The 17,242-nt window shown below is 37.2% G+C and overlaps 2 protein-coding genes across 4 annotated transcripts in view; one reads left to right on the top strand and one right to left on the bottom strand.

Moving 5' to 3' along the window:
- Nucleotides 1-17,242, bottom strand: part of PDGFD (platelet derived growth factor D) — a 229,116-nt gene that overhangs the window by 116,099 nt on the left and 95,775 nt on the right. The window lies entirely within an intron of this gene.
- On the top strand, nucleotides 804-2,033 carry DDI1 (DNA damage inducible 1 homolog 1; the record flags this gene model as incomplete). Its single annotated transcript, XM_081282695.1, has 1 exon — nucleotides 804-2,033. Exon 1 carries the CDS (start codon nucleotides 825-827, stop codon nucleotides 2,031-2,033), a length of 1,209 nt encoding a protein of 402 aa, XP_081138821.1. The 5' UTR covers nucleotides 804-824.

Genomic DNA, 17,242 nt, shown 5'->3' with positions numbered 1-17,242 from the left:
TTCAGCTTCATGAGCTACCACTAAAATTCAGACCTGAATTTCTCCAATTACATTGAGCATCTCACCTTTCTTTCTGAATAACAGACCTTGTCATGAAATCTTAGTGTCGTACATGCAGCTCCTTTGGTGTGGAGTGACTCACTACTTTTCGCCAGGAAAATGCCCATCCTTCAACATGCAGTGTGTCTCCTCCTTGGAGGAACATCCTCCTTTCTACTGGTAGTACTAGAGTACTGAACAAGTCTTAGTAAAAGTACTTACCTCCAGGATTGTGATTTGCCGATTCACCCATCCACCCTTTTCCAGAATGTAAACTTTTCAAGAGTTGGCACCACACCTGACCTATCTGACTAAGCACATAGCACGGTTCTTGCCATGTAGGACACAAGCCCTCACTGTTTGGGGAATAAATAAAAGTACAAAGAATATAATTCCATTATGAACAAAATCAACTTTAATATGCTGTTCAGGAAGACTTGAAGTGATCTTTTCATATCATGCATTAAGTAGATTTTGAAGGGCTTGGGCTTGGAATCTAATGGCCTTGGGTTTCTTTGTATCTATGGAAATGGGCATTCTAAGTTCCAAGTGGCACATATAAAAGTGAGCTTGTTGCCTCAGGGCTCCATGGGGCCCAGTGGCTGGCACTGAGGCTGGGAGGCAGCCCCCAGACTGGTGAGTGGCTGTACCTCTTTGAGAGGTGAATGAGTCTGAGCAACACACCAAGTCGTGAGGAGCAGCCGTGTCATCAACAGAAACCAGCTCCAGTCAGCCAGTGAACCATCCGATGCTTTCTACCCATCTGGCCTCCCTGGGCCCATGCCATGCTGATCACTGTGTACTGTGTGCGAAGGGACCTCTCTGAGGCAACCTTCTCCCTCCAGGTCAGCCCTGACTTTGAGCTTTGCAACTTTCGGGTCCTTTGTGAGCTTGAGTCTGGAGTCCCCGTCGACGAGATCCAGATTTTCCACATGGAGCGAATCTTGGCAGATGACCACTATTCCCTGGGCTCCTATGGCCTCAAAGACGGCGATGTTGTTGTTTTACTTCAAAAGGATAATGTGGGATCTCGGCCTGTAGGACGGACCCCAAACCAGCCCCGAGTAGATTTTGGTGGGACTGCAGTGCCTGGGACTTCAAACTCTAGGCAACAGCACCAACACCAGCATCAGAAACGTGCATCATCTGTACAGCAGTCCCATGGCTTGGCCTCTGGAGAGAAGATGACTTCTTCTCAAGGTCTGGACAGCCCCACTTTAATTCGCAGTATGCTGCTTTCCAGTCCTCATGATCTGTCTCTGCTGAAGGAACGCAACCCAACCTTGGCGGAAGCACTGCTCAGCGGAAACCTTGAGACATTTTCTCAGGTCTTGATGGAGCAGCAAAGGGAAAGATCCTTGAGAGAGCAAGAGAGACTTCGCCTCTATTCTTCTGATCCATTTGATCTGGATGCTCAAGCCAGAATAGAAGAAGAGATTCGGCAGCAGAACATCGAAGAAAACATGAACATAGCAATGGAAGAGGCCCCCGAGAGTTTTGGACAAGTGGCAATGCTCTATGTCAACTGCAAAGTGAATGGATATCCTTTGAAGGCTTTTGTTGACTCAGGAGCCCAAATGACCATCATGAGTCAAGCTTGTGCTGAGAGATGTAACATAATTAGGCTGGTGGACCGAAGATGGGCTGGAGTTGCTAAGGGAGTGGGCACACAAAGGATTATTGGCCGCATTCATCTATCTCAGATTCAAATTGAAGGTGACTTCTTACAGTGCTCTTTTTCCATCCTCGAGGAGCAACCCATGGACATACTTCTAGGACTAGATATGCTCAGGAGACATCAGTGTTCCATTGATTTGAAGAAAAATGTGCTGGTGATTGGAACCACTGGCACACAGACTCACTTCCTTCCCGAGGGAGAGTTACCCCCCTGTGCTAGGCTGGTAAGTGGAACTGGGCAAGAGGAGTCTTCAAATAAGGAAGCATCAGATAAACTGAAACGTTCAGTCATGGATTCAGGACGCAAAAAGCATTGAAGCAGGTTATAAATATGCTACCATCTTAAGGGAGCCTCAGGTCCTGGGAGATTATAAACATGAGCTCACTGGCAATGCAATCATTAAAAACATCAGTAACAACTAAACCTGGCCTCAGACTAAGTTTTCAGATGGGTAAATGTAAATCATAGCTTGATCCTGACCCCCCTCTTCATTTTCCTTACTCAGAATCAATGAACCTCCTCCTGGAAAAGCCCTGGAGGTTCCTGGTGGTTTCAGATAAGCCATGAAAAGGAAAACCAAGCCTCTTCTGTCAAATATAGTGTGGCCTGTCCAAACAAACTGCTATTTTGCAGAAGTCTCTAAAAAAGTCACTATTAGGCATTTACACAAAACTATTTCATATCGGCACTAGTCATTATTTTATATTCAGAGAAATATGTCTATTTTAACAGATCTTGTTTGGGAAAGGTATGAGAAATGGTAGAAATTATGCTCTTGAGTTGCTTAATATTGATAAATGTCTGTTTGGGGCAGCAGGAAGGTCAATTAACTTACAATTTATATCTTCCCTTCCTCTGGATTCCCCTGGAGTCATGCTTACCACAATCCACCCCTAAAGGCTATTTTTGACACACTTAAAAGCGGAGTTTTCTGATATCCTAAAATAATTTTCTTTTTCCTGCACTCAAGGAAAATGCAGTTGTAAAACAATTAATGAATTATTATTTTTAATTATGGTATTTCTTGGTAGCTTAGTGGTTGCATAGTGGTTAAAGTGAGAGATAGGGCCAGGAAAGGTCTAGAGTCCTAATACTTATTTCAATATTTCAATTAGATCATCTAGTTTGAGAATCTGGTTCATAAAAAGGGTTTCAGTGTTAAAATAACATTCTGAAGACTTCTGAGTAAGAAGACCTCTAAGGCCTCATTCGGTTCTATGATCCATTCTGAAAAACCTACTGTACATTGATCCTATTGATACTGGAAATGATAATATTATAGACTAAGTTGTGATCCTTGGCTAAAATACCTGAAGGAAAGGTTCAGTTGCCTGTGTGGCCATCAGATGCAGGGGAAAATATTTGTGGACAATTATTTATCATTAGAAAAACAGATTCAAAGTCAAGAGCTTACTTTCTGATCCTAGCTCTTTATTACTTACACAATCACCTATTTAACAACTCAATTCCTCATCTACGAATTGTTTAAGACGGTGCAGATACTTTTCAAGTGTTAAAACTGCAATATGATCTAGGGTATTCTTTGAGTTAAATTTGACTTTCCCGAGAAGATGTAAAACCACTTGAAGCAATCCCTAAAGGGCATAGAAAAAAAATCCTCTCCTATAACCACCATAACCCCTTTTTGATTTAATTCTTGGGGATACTGTCATCTTCCTTTAGAATTATCACTTTTTCCTTCCAGAAGCCACTGGTTCCCCCGTCCCCTGCTTTCTTCCTTGGAGGTGTTCTCATGCATACAACCTTCAATCCTGTCTACACTTGCTTCAAAACTCACGCCAGCAGAACTACTAAAACTGACCAGATGGACAGACTTCTTGTGTACTTATGTTTGTAATTAAGCACGCAAAACAAATGAAATTAACAAATGGAAGATGCTCAGAGGAATGTCAGGGGTAATTAAAGTGATTATAAGTTTATGAAAATCTGACCTGAAAAAATCAGGGATTTTTTTAAATTTTTTTTTTAGTTATAGATGAACACAATACCTTTCTTTTATTTATATTTATGTGGTGCTGAGGATCGAACCTAGTGCCTCACATGTTCTAGGCGAGCACTCTACCATCGAGCCACAACACTAGTCCCAAGGATTCTTTTATAGATGAAAACATGCAAAATCTTTAGCCTTTCCTTTTGGACTTAATTTTTTGATCCATTTGTGCAAAACATACCTGATTTGCATATGTTACAACATCAAATAAAACATTAGTATATCGCCTATCAGGATGTGTGGCCTATAAAAGCCAGTCTAATAGTCACAAAATCCTTAAGGTAAAAGACAGTTTAGATGATATGCAGTCTGACCACATGCTGCGGGTCATCTCAGAGAAACATCATCTGAGGTAGTTATAATGATTCAGGACAAGTGTCAAGTTTAATTCTGTCCAGTTTTGAGCTGAATTCTATTATCTCATAACTTTCAATAAATTGATATTCATTCTTCCTTCTGCCAAGAATACATTTAATCTTTCTGGCATGAGGCAACCTTTTCCATGTATAAAATTAGTATTATCCTACATAGGATTTTTTGTATGCTTTCTCCAGATTCTTTAACTGCTCTTCATAGAAAAAGTTTCTTCTCTTCAAAAATCCCTTGGTCCTTCTATTTCACTTTTTAAAATATTACTTGAGTGAACGAACAGATGATTAAATTAAAAACACTTTTATTGAATTGAAAAGCAAGGACCTCAAAAAAAAATCAATAAACAGTGAATTAATTAAGGAATGCTTTTAAAAAATCATTCTCTTATGAATTCATTCTCTTACAAATGAGAAAGTATTCTGAAAATTTGTTTCTTGAATTTAAAATCTTAATGCATTTCTATGCACATTTGAAAGTGTCTTAATCAAATAAATTTTAAATGTATTAGGTTTGATAGAAGATGGAAGCTTTTGCTTGTATTCTACATAAAATAGGTACTCTGCAAGTACTTTATATGTATTACTATTATTAATCTTCAGGATAAACCCCCAAAATAGTTACCATTAACTCCATTTTGTGGATGGGGAATTCCATGCTCAAAATTGTTCAAAACATTCAAATGCCCAAAAATCTGTTTTATAAACATTTCTTTTACAACAGCCTAAATTTTGCATTGCTACTCAATTAAACACACACACACACACACACACACACACACACACACACACTCATATATTTATTCATTTTGCAGGGGAGGGCTGGTGATTGAACTCAGGGGCACTCGACCACTGAGTCACATCCCCATCCCTATTTTATTTCATTTAGAGACAGAGTCTCACTGAGTTGCTTAGTGCCTCACTGTTGATAAAGCTGGCTTCTAACTCATGATCCTCCTGCCTCTGCCTCCCAAGCCGCTGGGATTACAGGCATGCATCACTGCACCTGGCTATTTCATACATTTATATATAAAGAACTAAAATTAAAAAAAATATTAGAAATAATATGAAATGTTTTTTCCTTTCCTAATCTCTTTACTTAAAAAATTATATCCTACCAAGATATCTGGAGCACAATTTATAAAACACTGACTGACCTACTACATTGCTCAATTCAATCTTTCTGATTTTAAATTCTAAATTCTTTCCACTAGGTAAATTTTTTACTTCAGTCTTATTATTTATAAAAGGTAAAAATTTCTTATGAAATCTAATTTTGTGGAAACCAGTAAGCTACTAGCAATAAAAATGACAATGGAGTAGCAGTCAGAATAAATTCCACAATTATTTATTGAATACTCATGAAATAAGTCCTGTGATATGATTTTATAAATATGGAAGCACAGGAAGTTACAGGTTTAGACCTCAAGGCAATTAAAACCTAGTGATAATAGGAGATAGACTTGTAACCAACAGAACAAAAGGCATGGGCATGAAATTATTCATACGTTGGTACAAAAATAATAATTTTATTTTAGGGTTATTTTTAAAATAAGCAAGCCAGTAAATGCACTTCCAATATGTGTAAAATGTACATCACTGACACTAAAAGAAAACTTATTCTCCTCTTAAAATTTTAGGCTGCTAACATACAACTTGTAAATATCTACTACTGGAAATTTACTACCCAGAAAAACAAACAAATTGTCATTTTCTTTCTTCTTCTTAGACGTTATGGTAAAGTTGGTCATATGATGAAATAGATCTACCTTTTTAAAATAACAAGCTATTTTTAAAAAATCAATTGAAACATTGGTTTCACTTAATGCCCATTTAATCACCTATTTTTACACAAAAGAAAAATCATTTTTGGGATAAGCATGTGTGTCAATACTACAGCAATGCTTTCTACTGCAGTTGGGTTAGAAGACTCATGTTATTAAAATTAAGTAGAACATATAATCTTAATCTCCTTCTTAAAATATCAGGTCACAAAAGTTCTTGTTTCTAAGTGTAATTCACTCCCCAAAGAGAAAACAAATGGATGATTGCATGTATAAATTCATCTTTATCATGGGTACAAAACCTTGCCCTTTTAGTTAAGAGAATATTGTATTTCCTTTGGAATGTCAATTGTAAGAAGGTCATTTGCTGGCAACAACATTCCATAAAGAAACCTTTGAGTAAATGATTAGAATGCTCTGGGATTCGTACCAGGAAACTGTTGGTGAAGATATTAATCAATGCTAACATTCATAGTTATGCTTTGAAGTTAGCAAGAGCCTGAAAAACCAAGGAAGAGGCACGAAGTTAAAGATGGTAGAGGAATAAGAAAGAAAGAAAAAAAAAGGGAGAAAAATTGTGGTTGATTTTAATGGGTTCTTAGTTTAAATACTGTTTTATATGGTGGGTGGGCCAAGGGTAAAACCACAGGTTATCAACCATGGGTCAGCTATCATTCCACCACACTTTATTATTTTATCCCACAATAGAAAACTGTATAAAAACAAAAAAAAATTCATTATTTTTATACTAGAGTCTGAGTCAACCCTACTTTTGAACCCCAGCTTGTTTCTATGCCTGGGACCACCTATTAGAATCTCAGAATTTCTAAGACTCTCTTTAACAGGGAAAAGGAGAAGAGCCTTTCTGTGCGTTCCTTGTGTTCCTCACAGGATCCATTCCTTGGGCTGCAGAGGTGGGTACTCCTGGGATGGCTTTGTCTCATAGTGCAGCAGTAAATGTGTTCCAGTGACTATTTCCCTTCTTCCATCCTTGCTTCTTTCATTTTTTTTCTTTTTCTTTTTCTGAAGATGTTTATGAATCCAGTTTTTCTATATTTCTAACTAGTAAATCTTATTTTAAGAACATCCTCAAGAAAAAATCACAAGGTAATTTCCTCCTACATTAAGGTCCATAGAGGCAATGTGGCTATACTTCAGGTGAAGGTGAATGGTACATTTTTCTACTGTTAATTGATGTATTGATGCTGCATCCAAATAAAATAGACAACAAGTACCAATGTGGGCACATTCCAGCTGAATAATCACTTAACCCCATAAAATTCTTCCCATACAACATCAATCACCATCCTGAAATCCCTATCAGAGCTAAACTATAGGTATGAAAGGTACCATTTTTGGTACTGGGCTTTCTCAATAAAGTAACCAATTTCTAGTATCAACTGGTACTTTGAGCTATAACCAGGTATATCAGAGAACTTATCATTTCATCAAAACTTGACCTGATTTTTATATAAAAAACATGCAACTAAATCACACAGCGATAGTACGATAATCTTCATAAAATTGGAATATGTTCTAGGTTAACAATATATTTACATGTATAGATTTGAATATAAGTAATCTTTTAAAAATCCTTGAAAATCCCTTTAATAAAGCTGTCAAATAGTCTTATTGCATAATATCAGTTACCATTCTGAAATTGTAGTCTATCAGATCTTTATTACAAGGATACCTTGGGATAAAGAGGAAAATAAAAATTATATCAATTCACATAGTTTCCCTTTAAACTCAACATATGTCTAGGAATGACATGTCTAAAGTTGTCAAATATTCTCTCTAAGGGTGATTTAACTAATGTTTACAGGGGCCAACTTTTCCTAGTTTGCCTGGTTTAAAACAGATATTCCTGTTTTCTGGTAAATCCCTCAGTCCTGGGCAAAACAGAATGGTTGCCTATTCTACAAATTTTAGAAACAAATTTTAATTTAGATGCTCACAAGCATGCTATGTACCTCTAAAAAAGGAAGCAAATTTAATAGGCCTGAATGATCAATGATTCACATGATTGGTATATATCCAAATATTGAAAGTAGAATGTCCAAATGATGAATTTGTATAGAAGAGAGAACCTTATTTAAACTTATTCATCACTCATTTCTAGAATGGAAAGTTAATCATTTTAAACATTATAAGGGGGAAACATTTTAAAAGAAATACTGAAAAAAATTAAAGTACTGTATATTTTTTTCAAGAAAGTTCACACTATAGCTGAAGCTGAAGATTCTAAATTTGAAAGCTTCTTGGAAATGGAATATATTTATTCAACAAAAAATGATAAGAGTAGAAAATGAACATCAGAAAGTGGGTACAGAATATACTAAAAATAAACACAGTATTTAAATAATCTATGAACTTGGATTATCCTGGAAAAGCACTGATAGAATTATTTGATACGCCCCAATGGATAGTGATAGACTGAATTTGTCTCAAACCTATTGTCCTAGGAATTTCCAAGGAATTTGTCCTAGGTTTTGGGTTTTTCAAGGGAATATCTGAACAACAGAGTACAAATTTCAGAAAAAAAATGAGCAGGTTTTTGATAAACAGATGTACTTATGGATAACACACACGATGCTTAGAAGCATCAGCTTTTCTGAGTGAGAAGGAGAAGCACAGAGACTGATGGTTCTACAGATTTGTCAGGAGTCTAAGAACTGTGATACGAGCAGGGAGGGGAAATTGTAAACAGGCTGTCATGTTGCCATGGAAGCAGGGGTCCAAGAGCATCCTAAGGAAAAACAAGTCAGCCAACAACATCCAGTTTGCCAAACAATATAAGAAAAGCAAAACAGCAAAGTTAGACCTGTACTCTGCCACTGGAAGGACAACAAACCAGGGAGAAGGGTAGTTCTCATGGAATTGGAGAAGAGTGGCACAGAGAAGCAGAAGACATCATGGGAACATCTTTTGTTACTATAGTTGAGCCAGGTCTACAATTAAGTTTAATAACTTTATTGGTAGTCTACCTCATCAAGAGTTTAGAATTAAATGGTATTAAGAAAAACTTACATAAATATTCTGGAGCCAGGGCTAATAGGCTTTATTTGATCAGAAATAACTGAATAAATTAAAACAACAGATGAGCAGTTAGGGTGAAGCAGAAACAAAGATATTCTCTGCTCAAACACTGCCAACTACCATCACTTAGACTCCCAAATAAATAATTGACAGAAAACCATCTCACTGATGATGCCATAGCTATAGGAGTTTAGGTCCCATATGGCAAGGTCTGTGCTGTCAAAGTCTCACCACATGACCACTCCTAAGTGTCTGGTCTGAAAATGTCTTCACGCGCACAAGAAACCAAAGCAGAACATGCTCTATTTTAGTGAAGTGTTCAATAACAAATCTGTTCAAACTTTATGTATGAAAATTATAAAAACTATTCTCAGTGATTTAGCAAAAATTCCAAGTAAGAATTATGAGAATGTATTTTTAAATTTTCCATGTGAAAACTTTCAAAACCTATTTCATATTATGAAAAAGTGCTATAAAGGTACATGTTGAAATTCCAAATTTCTGTTACATTATAACTTTCAATAGTTTTGTGAAGGTGTAAAAACTTGGCAGCTAACAAAATGGGTGTATTAAAGTCGGTTCTGAGAATAAACTCTTCATTCATTCATTCTTCAGTGGACATGACAGAATGAGTCAAGGTGACTGAAACAGACTAAATGTATTATGTTCATTCATAGATGGCCAAATCATTAGAGTCCTTAGCAAAGGGTAAATATGTTATATATATTTGATAGTAAATGAGAAGCCATTACTACCAAAATACAAGTGAATAATCTAGTAAACATTTTTGAGAGGACCACTGAGACTCCTGTACTCTCTATATACCACCTCATCACTACAAGCTGAAAGGAATTCTCTTGTGGGGACATTTTCTATATTATAGTTTTCTGTATTGTGGTAACTTTACTTGATCCTCTAAAAAAGCACAGATATTCAAAAACCCTATTCTTAGGAGACCATGACTTCAGGTAGCTGGTAATATTGTGGACTCAGATAATCTGATCTACTAAGTATAAATGAACATTCAATTGCAAACAGAAAATATTCAAACATTTAATTTCCTAAGAACACTTAAATGACCATAAAAGCAAACAGATAAAGCTAAATATTACAATCGCAGTTCTAATTCTGCCATTCATTCTTCTGCTCTCTTCTTCCATTTATAGCAAAGTGAGTTCTTTGAACTTGCCCCTGTTCTGTGTCCTAATTCACCTGAAACATTCTGCACCTTTCTGTTCCTTCCATGGTGTCCATATGAGTGGAAAGGGATTTACACAAACCAAAATAACTGGAAAGTTACCAAACCCTAGATAACTAGAGTAGATGTGGATGTTTTACTTTACAAGTATTCTAAGTCACTCCTGGTCGACAAATAAACCTTTATCATTCCCAAAGCTACCTTGTTTTCAGGACACAACACAGTTTGAGAATACACTGAGACATCAGTCCAATCAGTGGCAAATCACACACTTTCTCACTTTTTAACTAGATACTGAGTTACACTGCATAAGGCCCTGCTGCAGGGATTGCAAAAACAGCACTGCTCAAGGATGACAAAGAAGTCATCCTCCCAAAGTTTATTTCCCAATGAAAGTTTCAAAATATTTAAAAATAATAATGATAATACCTACCACTCATGTAGCACTTAGCAGGTGAGTTGTTTATTTTAAGCATGTTATACATTTTAACTCATATCTATAACAACGTAAGTGTTAAAGGGCATCTTCATTTTAAAGATGAGGGCACTGAACAATGGAGGTTAAGTGACATGTCCCAGGTCACACAACTAGTAAGTGGCTGCATTCTGGAATTTGGCATCTAGCATCTAGGTGCTTTATCACTCTATTACATTACCTCTCAATGAGAGTATGTAAATCGATGTTTAATGTGAAGTACAGATATGTTCTAAGGTTAATAGTAAAGCAATATAATGTAAAATAAAGTGACAGAAACAGGAAAGATACCAATCAGATAAGAGAGTCAGGGAAGGATGCTCTGAGGAGAAACATGGATGATGAGAAACAGAATTCTTGGGGAGATGTAGGCCAAGAGCATTTCCTACAGAAGGAGAAACGACTGTAGCAGGAATCAGCATGGAGTGTCAAGGAAGAGCAAGAAGGCCAGAAGTTAGGGTGAAGTAAAAGAATAATCTAGAAGATGCTTGATTACGTAAGGGCTGGCAGTCGTAAATGAGGGGTTAGATTTCATTCCAAGTGTTCTGGGAAGCTATTTGAGGGCTGTAAGAAAGGCAGAATCATTTTTTATTTCTTTTTTAAAAGCTTTCTCTGGTTGCTTGGCTAAAACTGGAAGGGCAGAGGAGTGGACTCTATATCTAGTATCTGTACGTTGTGCAGAGAAAGAGGAATGAGAAAAGGAGTCAAGAAAGAGTAACCAGTGAGATAGAAGGGAATTTTAAAAGCATGCCAGAGAAGCCTAGTGAAGAAAATGTTTCCCCAAGAATGTTGCGGGCACCACATCAAACAGGCTGGGACATTAGGATAGGAAAGAGCACAGGTGGCAAGCAGAGGCCATTGGGTACTTTGGCAAGAGTGGTTTGTGAGGATGGTGGGGGACCCTATGGTCCAAAGTGGGTTCAGGAGCCAACTGAATTGTAGGAGGTGGGAGCACAAAACATTCTCTCAAGAAAGAGTTCTTTCAGGAAATCATAGAACATCATGGCAGATGAAGGAACCAAATGGGCCATCAGAGAATTTCTGTTGAGACAAAGGTAGCTCAGTATGTAAAGATGTTAGTGGTGACGATCCAGTGGGGAGGGAGAGACTGAAGCTGCAAGAGAAACCAAAACAACTCAAGTAGCACTCCTTGCACAGGAGGGAGGAACTGCATTGCAGATAGGAGTGAGAAGCCTTGGTTGCTAAGAGGAAGGCAAACAGAGCACCCGGGTGCAAGTGTGGGCAGGCTGGCAGGTTTGGTAGTGTGAGGATGAGATTGTCTTCTGTCTTCACTGTACAGGAAGAGAAGCAGGGAGTGAGGACATGTGGGCAGTATTGGGGACTGAGGAGTAACAGAAGGCACTGAACAGCCCTTACAGAGCACAAGAAACCAAGTAGGAAACGGTAATTGAATATTAGAGCAATCCTGAGGGTTCGTTTGAGATTCTAGTCCAAAATGTGTAATTGAAACTCTCTCTGCTGACAGAAGGAGCACTGGATGGGTTCTGGTACTGATTTACCACTTCCTGGACATGTGCTTTAGGCAAGGCCCTGACCTCTCCAGCCTCATTTTGTTCATCAAGTAAAGTGAGAGCTGCCACACTTGAGGTGCCTAGAAATGTGTGGGGAACTCTGAGCTGTCCTGGGACTGCCAGCTTTCAGTGCTCCAAATACAGAGGTTCTCGATGGCCTTTAGTGGATTGAAGAATTCTGGAGACAAATAACTACCCCTCCCAAATCTCCATGATCCCCATCCTTGTCAAGAAAGACAGGGTCACAGCATCATACCAAGGGCCTCCCAACTCTTAGACACTGATTATAACCCACAGGTGCCATTTTTGGGGAAAGTAGCTCATGCTCATATAAACCATGCATCCACTTAATTTACCACTATTAATCCTCACTCTTGTCTCCCAGAGTATTTTTTAGACTAAAAAGAGGTTGTTTGTCAGACAAAATGAACAGAAGTTGAGTATACCCTTGTTATTTCCTCAGGCCTTAGAGATACTAATGAGCGGTGGTACACTCCACAGATTACAAACAATGAAAGGAAGAGCTGGCATGGGGTAATCCAGAAATAAAAACTTAGCCCTCTATTACTATGGAAATCATTGTCATTATCTATTATAATAATTAAACATAAGTGCTGCCAGCAATAACAACCAAATGTAGAAAGAAAGTTTGGGTCTCAGGTGTCACCAATATGGTGTTAGAAAACTTCTTACTACCATAAAATGAGAAAAATTAATCATAATTGTATTGACCACAAGGCCTCCAACATGAATTGAGAATTAGTTGACAAGGACAGGGCAATTATTAAAGGCAATATATCAAATTCGACTCAAATGATCAGTGGGGTGCAGCAAGCATTGCTGTTAGTGACCTTTCTGGTTGACACCTTCATTAATGATGTGTAAGAGGAAGCATGTGAATAGATTTTCAAAAATGACTCTTCCCTGGAAGCTGCTCCAAGAGCGAGCTTCCAATGTCACAGTAACACTGTAAGTAGAAACAAATCTAGAAGTTCCTGGGAAGAAACAAAATCCTAGGAAGGCAACTGTATGGTGAGATAACCAGACAGACAAATGGACACAATTCTAGGTGAAAATCCTTAGTAAGAAGATGGTGAGTTCTGACAAACAAAATCAGCAATTACCCACTTCTCTAACAGTTTTATTATTGACATTTATTGGATAAAAATGCCTGCCAGGTATTGTAAACTACTGTTTCATTTGTAGAATATAAACAAATATACTGGTACAAATATGTAACCAGTGTGCTTTTTTTAAAAACTTTCAGTAAAAAATTAAAAAACAAAACAGAATGTTTTTCTGGTACGATTTTAAAATTGAGGTTAAATTTACCTAACATAAAATTAACCATTTACAAGTGAACAATTCTGTAGAGGTTAATACATTCATGATGTTTTGCAATTACCTCTTCTACCTAGTTTCAAAACATTTACACGGCTCCATTTCCAAAAGGAAATCCAGTGCACATTAAGCAATGGCTCCATATTCTCCTCTGCTCCTTGCCATCAACCTGCATTTTCTCTCTATGGGTTTATGTATTTTGGATATTTCATTTCATAGGATCATACAATCTGTGACTTTTTGTATTTGGCTTCTTTCACTTAACATAATGTTTTCCAGACTCAGCCCTGTCATAGCAAGCATCAGTACTTTAATCTATTTTGTGGTTAAAGCCTGTGAGCTTTTCAAATGTAATATTAATTTCAAATCATGACATGAACTAGCATTCCAGTTCTGAGTGGCAGCAACAAATAAAGTCCACAGAAATTTAGCTAAATAGATCCAATGCTGACTAATAGAAATCTTAGGGAAAGAAGAGCAAAAAACACTTCATTATTCAATTTTATAACCAGGATTTCTTCAGGAAACTGAACATGCTATTGTTGGAAAGCCCTGTTTTTAAAAGTGACATTTAGATCTTTACTAATAAGACAATAAGTAGAATACATTAATTATTAATAAGCTGAAAGTTTTGGAATTTCCTGGCATGCTATCTATGATGTAGGAGATACTCAGTAAATGTCTGTTGAATAAGTGCAGACATAAGAAAAAAAAAACTGTAGAATTTCAGAATTGCAAGACTCTGTGGGTTTTGGTGTTTGTTTATGTTCAGTTGAGGCTAATATAATGTGATTGACGCAGATGCAGGTAGTTGTTTCTGGTTTTAGTATCAATTTTATTGACTCTTGGAGTTATCATGAATTTGTTTCTAAACTGATAGCTGTTAGGTCCGTGGTGGCGACTTGGTGGTAACTTAGTGGCAACTTAGAACAAAGCAGCCTGCGCCGAAAAGAACGTCAATCAGATGCCGGCAGAAATGCCTGTCAATCAGCCAGATCTCCTAACTAACACCTGTCAATCAGCAGGACCTCCTGGCCAATCCTGGAGTTCAGCCAACTCCCCTGACCAACTCCAAGGGAGCAAGGGACCCTAAAAACACCTTTTCCTGTCCCAAGCCCTTCCCTTCCTGCTGTAAGCCCCATAAAAGTCCAGTCCGGTGGAGCTTCCACAGGGTTTCTCCTCAGACCCTTCCCCTGTCCCCTCTGTGGGTCTGATGGAGTTCTGCCTGGGAGTGATATCTCAAGCCTGTTCAGCGGCCTTTTTAAATCTGCTTCCTTTGGTCACTGCCTGCCTCGCCTGATCTGACAATAGCCTCTCACTCCCATCAATACCAGAGCTTGTAGGACTGGTTGCTTTTGTATGAAATGCCTTGAATAGGCTCTAGAAAAATTCAGAGAAGATCTTTCTTCTTCCTTTTCCAATTTATAGCTTCACCATAACTTTCTTCCTTCCCTGATAGCTTATCATCAGGAAGACCCTGTGGGGTCTTTAATCTAATGATAGCTAGTATGGAATGTCTATATTTTATTCAATGTCAGAAGCACAGTGAAGTCCTTTATGTGATAAAATATTAGACTGAAGTGTTACTTTTTATCCTATGGTTTATAAGTTATGCTTTTCCTATTTGGTTCATAGGCTCATGACTTAATTGAACAAATACTTTCTTATTATGAAGCCTGGAATGGTGTGCTCCCCTGAAGAACTGCAGTCTATTGAGCTGAAGTGGAGTAGCAATCTAACTTGATTTCCTAATAATACCTCTGAGGGGGAAAAAAACAGGCCCTTTTTATATTGCAAGAGTTTGAATACAAAGAAAGAATACTAAGAAGCTTGGAGTCCATTTGCAATGTATAAAGTTTCCTCCAAGGAGGCATTATTTTGTTCTCTTTTGTATTTTAGCAAGTTGGGCAAAGGCACTATGCAAAATAACTGAAACTCAACTCTTTTTATGTGCCTGTCTTTTCATAGATTGGACTGCAATGCAGTGTGGTCATATTACTTACTTAATTCAAGTGAAATGGCATTAATTCCTGCAGAAATTAAGGTTTCTTAAAGAGTTTCTAGAACATAATGCTTCATACTGATAAACTGTCATGGTTTGAGTGTGTCCCCCAAAACTTTATGTGCTGAAATATAACTCCCACTGTGAGGCATTAAGGGGGAAATTTCAACCTGATCATGGTATTCAGAGGTGGTGCTTTTGGGAATTAGAGGAAGTCATTAGGGCAAAACCCCCGTGATTGGTGATTGAATCTTGGTGGCTTTATAAGAAGGAGGAGAGAGACCAAAAGAGACATATGACATCCTGCCATGTAAGGTCCTGCATCCATTTGGAACATTACAAACAAAAAGACCATCACACCAGATGTATCCCCTTCAATCTTGCATCTTCAGAACTGAAAGACAAAATAAACTAATTTTCCTTATAACTAACTTAATCTGTGGTATTGTCTCAATAGTAACCAAAGAGACTAATATATTTATACTGCTCTTATAAAAATGTGTTAAACAGCTGTAACAGGTTTAAATTAAAGATAAATTATAAATATATGTGTGTGTATATGTGTGTGTGTATATATATATGTGTGTTTGTGTGCATGTGTATATATAATATATAATATGTACATTTTATATATATATATATATATATATATATATATATATATATATATATATATATATATATATAAAATCCTTTACTGTAAATTCAGTCATCTGTAAGACCAAATTGCATTCACACAAAAATGCATTTGGGGGGCCAAGTCAACTCTTTGAAACATGGTTCATTGTATTTGTTTCACAAAGTACAGAACAAGAGCCTATGTATTCAACAGAGTGGGATTTTATAAACATTTGCATAACACAAAGAAATCAAACCAGATATAATGCTGAGACACAAAACAACACATGCTCACTGTAAAATTTGATGAATCTATAAAATTGGATGGAACAATGCCCCAAACTCCCGAGGCTTCCGAAATTCAGGGCAGTCTTCGTTATGATGCTACTTTGCCACAAACCACATATAAAAGAGATTTACAGTCTAGCAAAAAGCAGAACAGAGACATTTATGAAGGTAGAAGATTCATGAATTATAGAAAAAGTAAAAAAGGCCAGCAAAAAAGGAGGCATGATGTTTTCACAAGATAAACTGCTGAAGCCCACAGCAACCATCATTCCAACACAACACTGTTAGACACACCGGTCAGTCTCTAGAGAGCAAATGCCGACAAAACCAAATCACATGTTTACTTCATCACTGGATTTTGACTCTCAGGAACTGATTTCTACAAAGAAGGAAAACTTCATGTTTCTGGTAAATAAAGTTTTGGTAAAATGACCACTGCATATTTACACAATATCTTTAATAGTTTGCTCAATGTTTTCATCTACACATACCCTGATGACCTTGACTCATGATCGTGTATTAGCTACTTAAGTCTGCCCAATGTTGATCAAAGTGATGAAATCTTCTATTTCCCCATTAAACATGTGATCATTTAAGAGAAATAAAGCTATTACAACAAATAAATCAGAAAAAATACTTGCAAAAGCAACACAACACACAGAGAATGAATGGGTAAAGGATACAAAATAATGTTCAACCATACTAGAAATAAAAACAACATGTAGGCAATAGGGTGTCATTTTTAGCATCAGACTGGCAAAATGTTTGCAAAAGATAATTAAATAGCAAGGGAGAAAATAAGATAGAGATGGTGGGAAATAAAAGAGGAGAAAAGGAGTGATGCCAAATATAGCTTTCAAATGATTTTG

The sequence above is a fragment of the Spermophilus citellus genome (genome assembly GCF_964194105.1).
Source record: "Spermophilus citellus genome assembly, chromosome: 2".
Taxonomy (NCBI): domain Eukaryota; kingdom Metazoa; phylum Chordata; class Mammalia; order Rodentia; family Sciuridae; genus Spermophilus; species Spermophilus citellus.
This window is presented reverse-complemented; position numbering and strand designations above follow the sequence as displayed.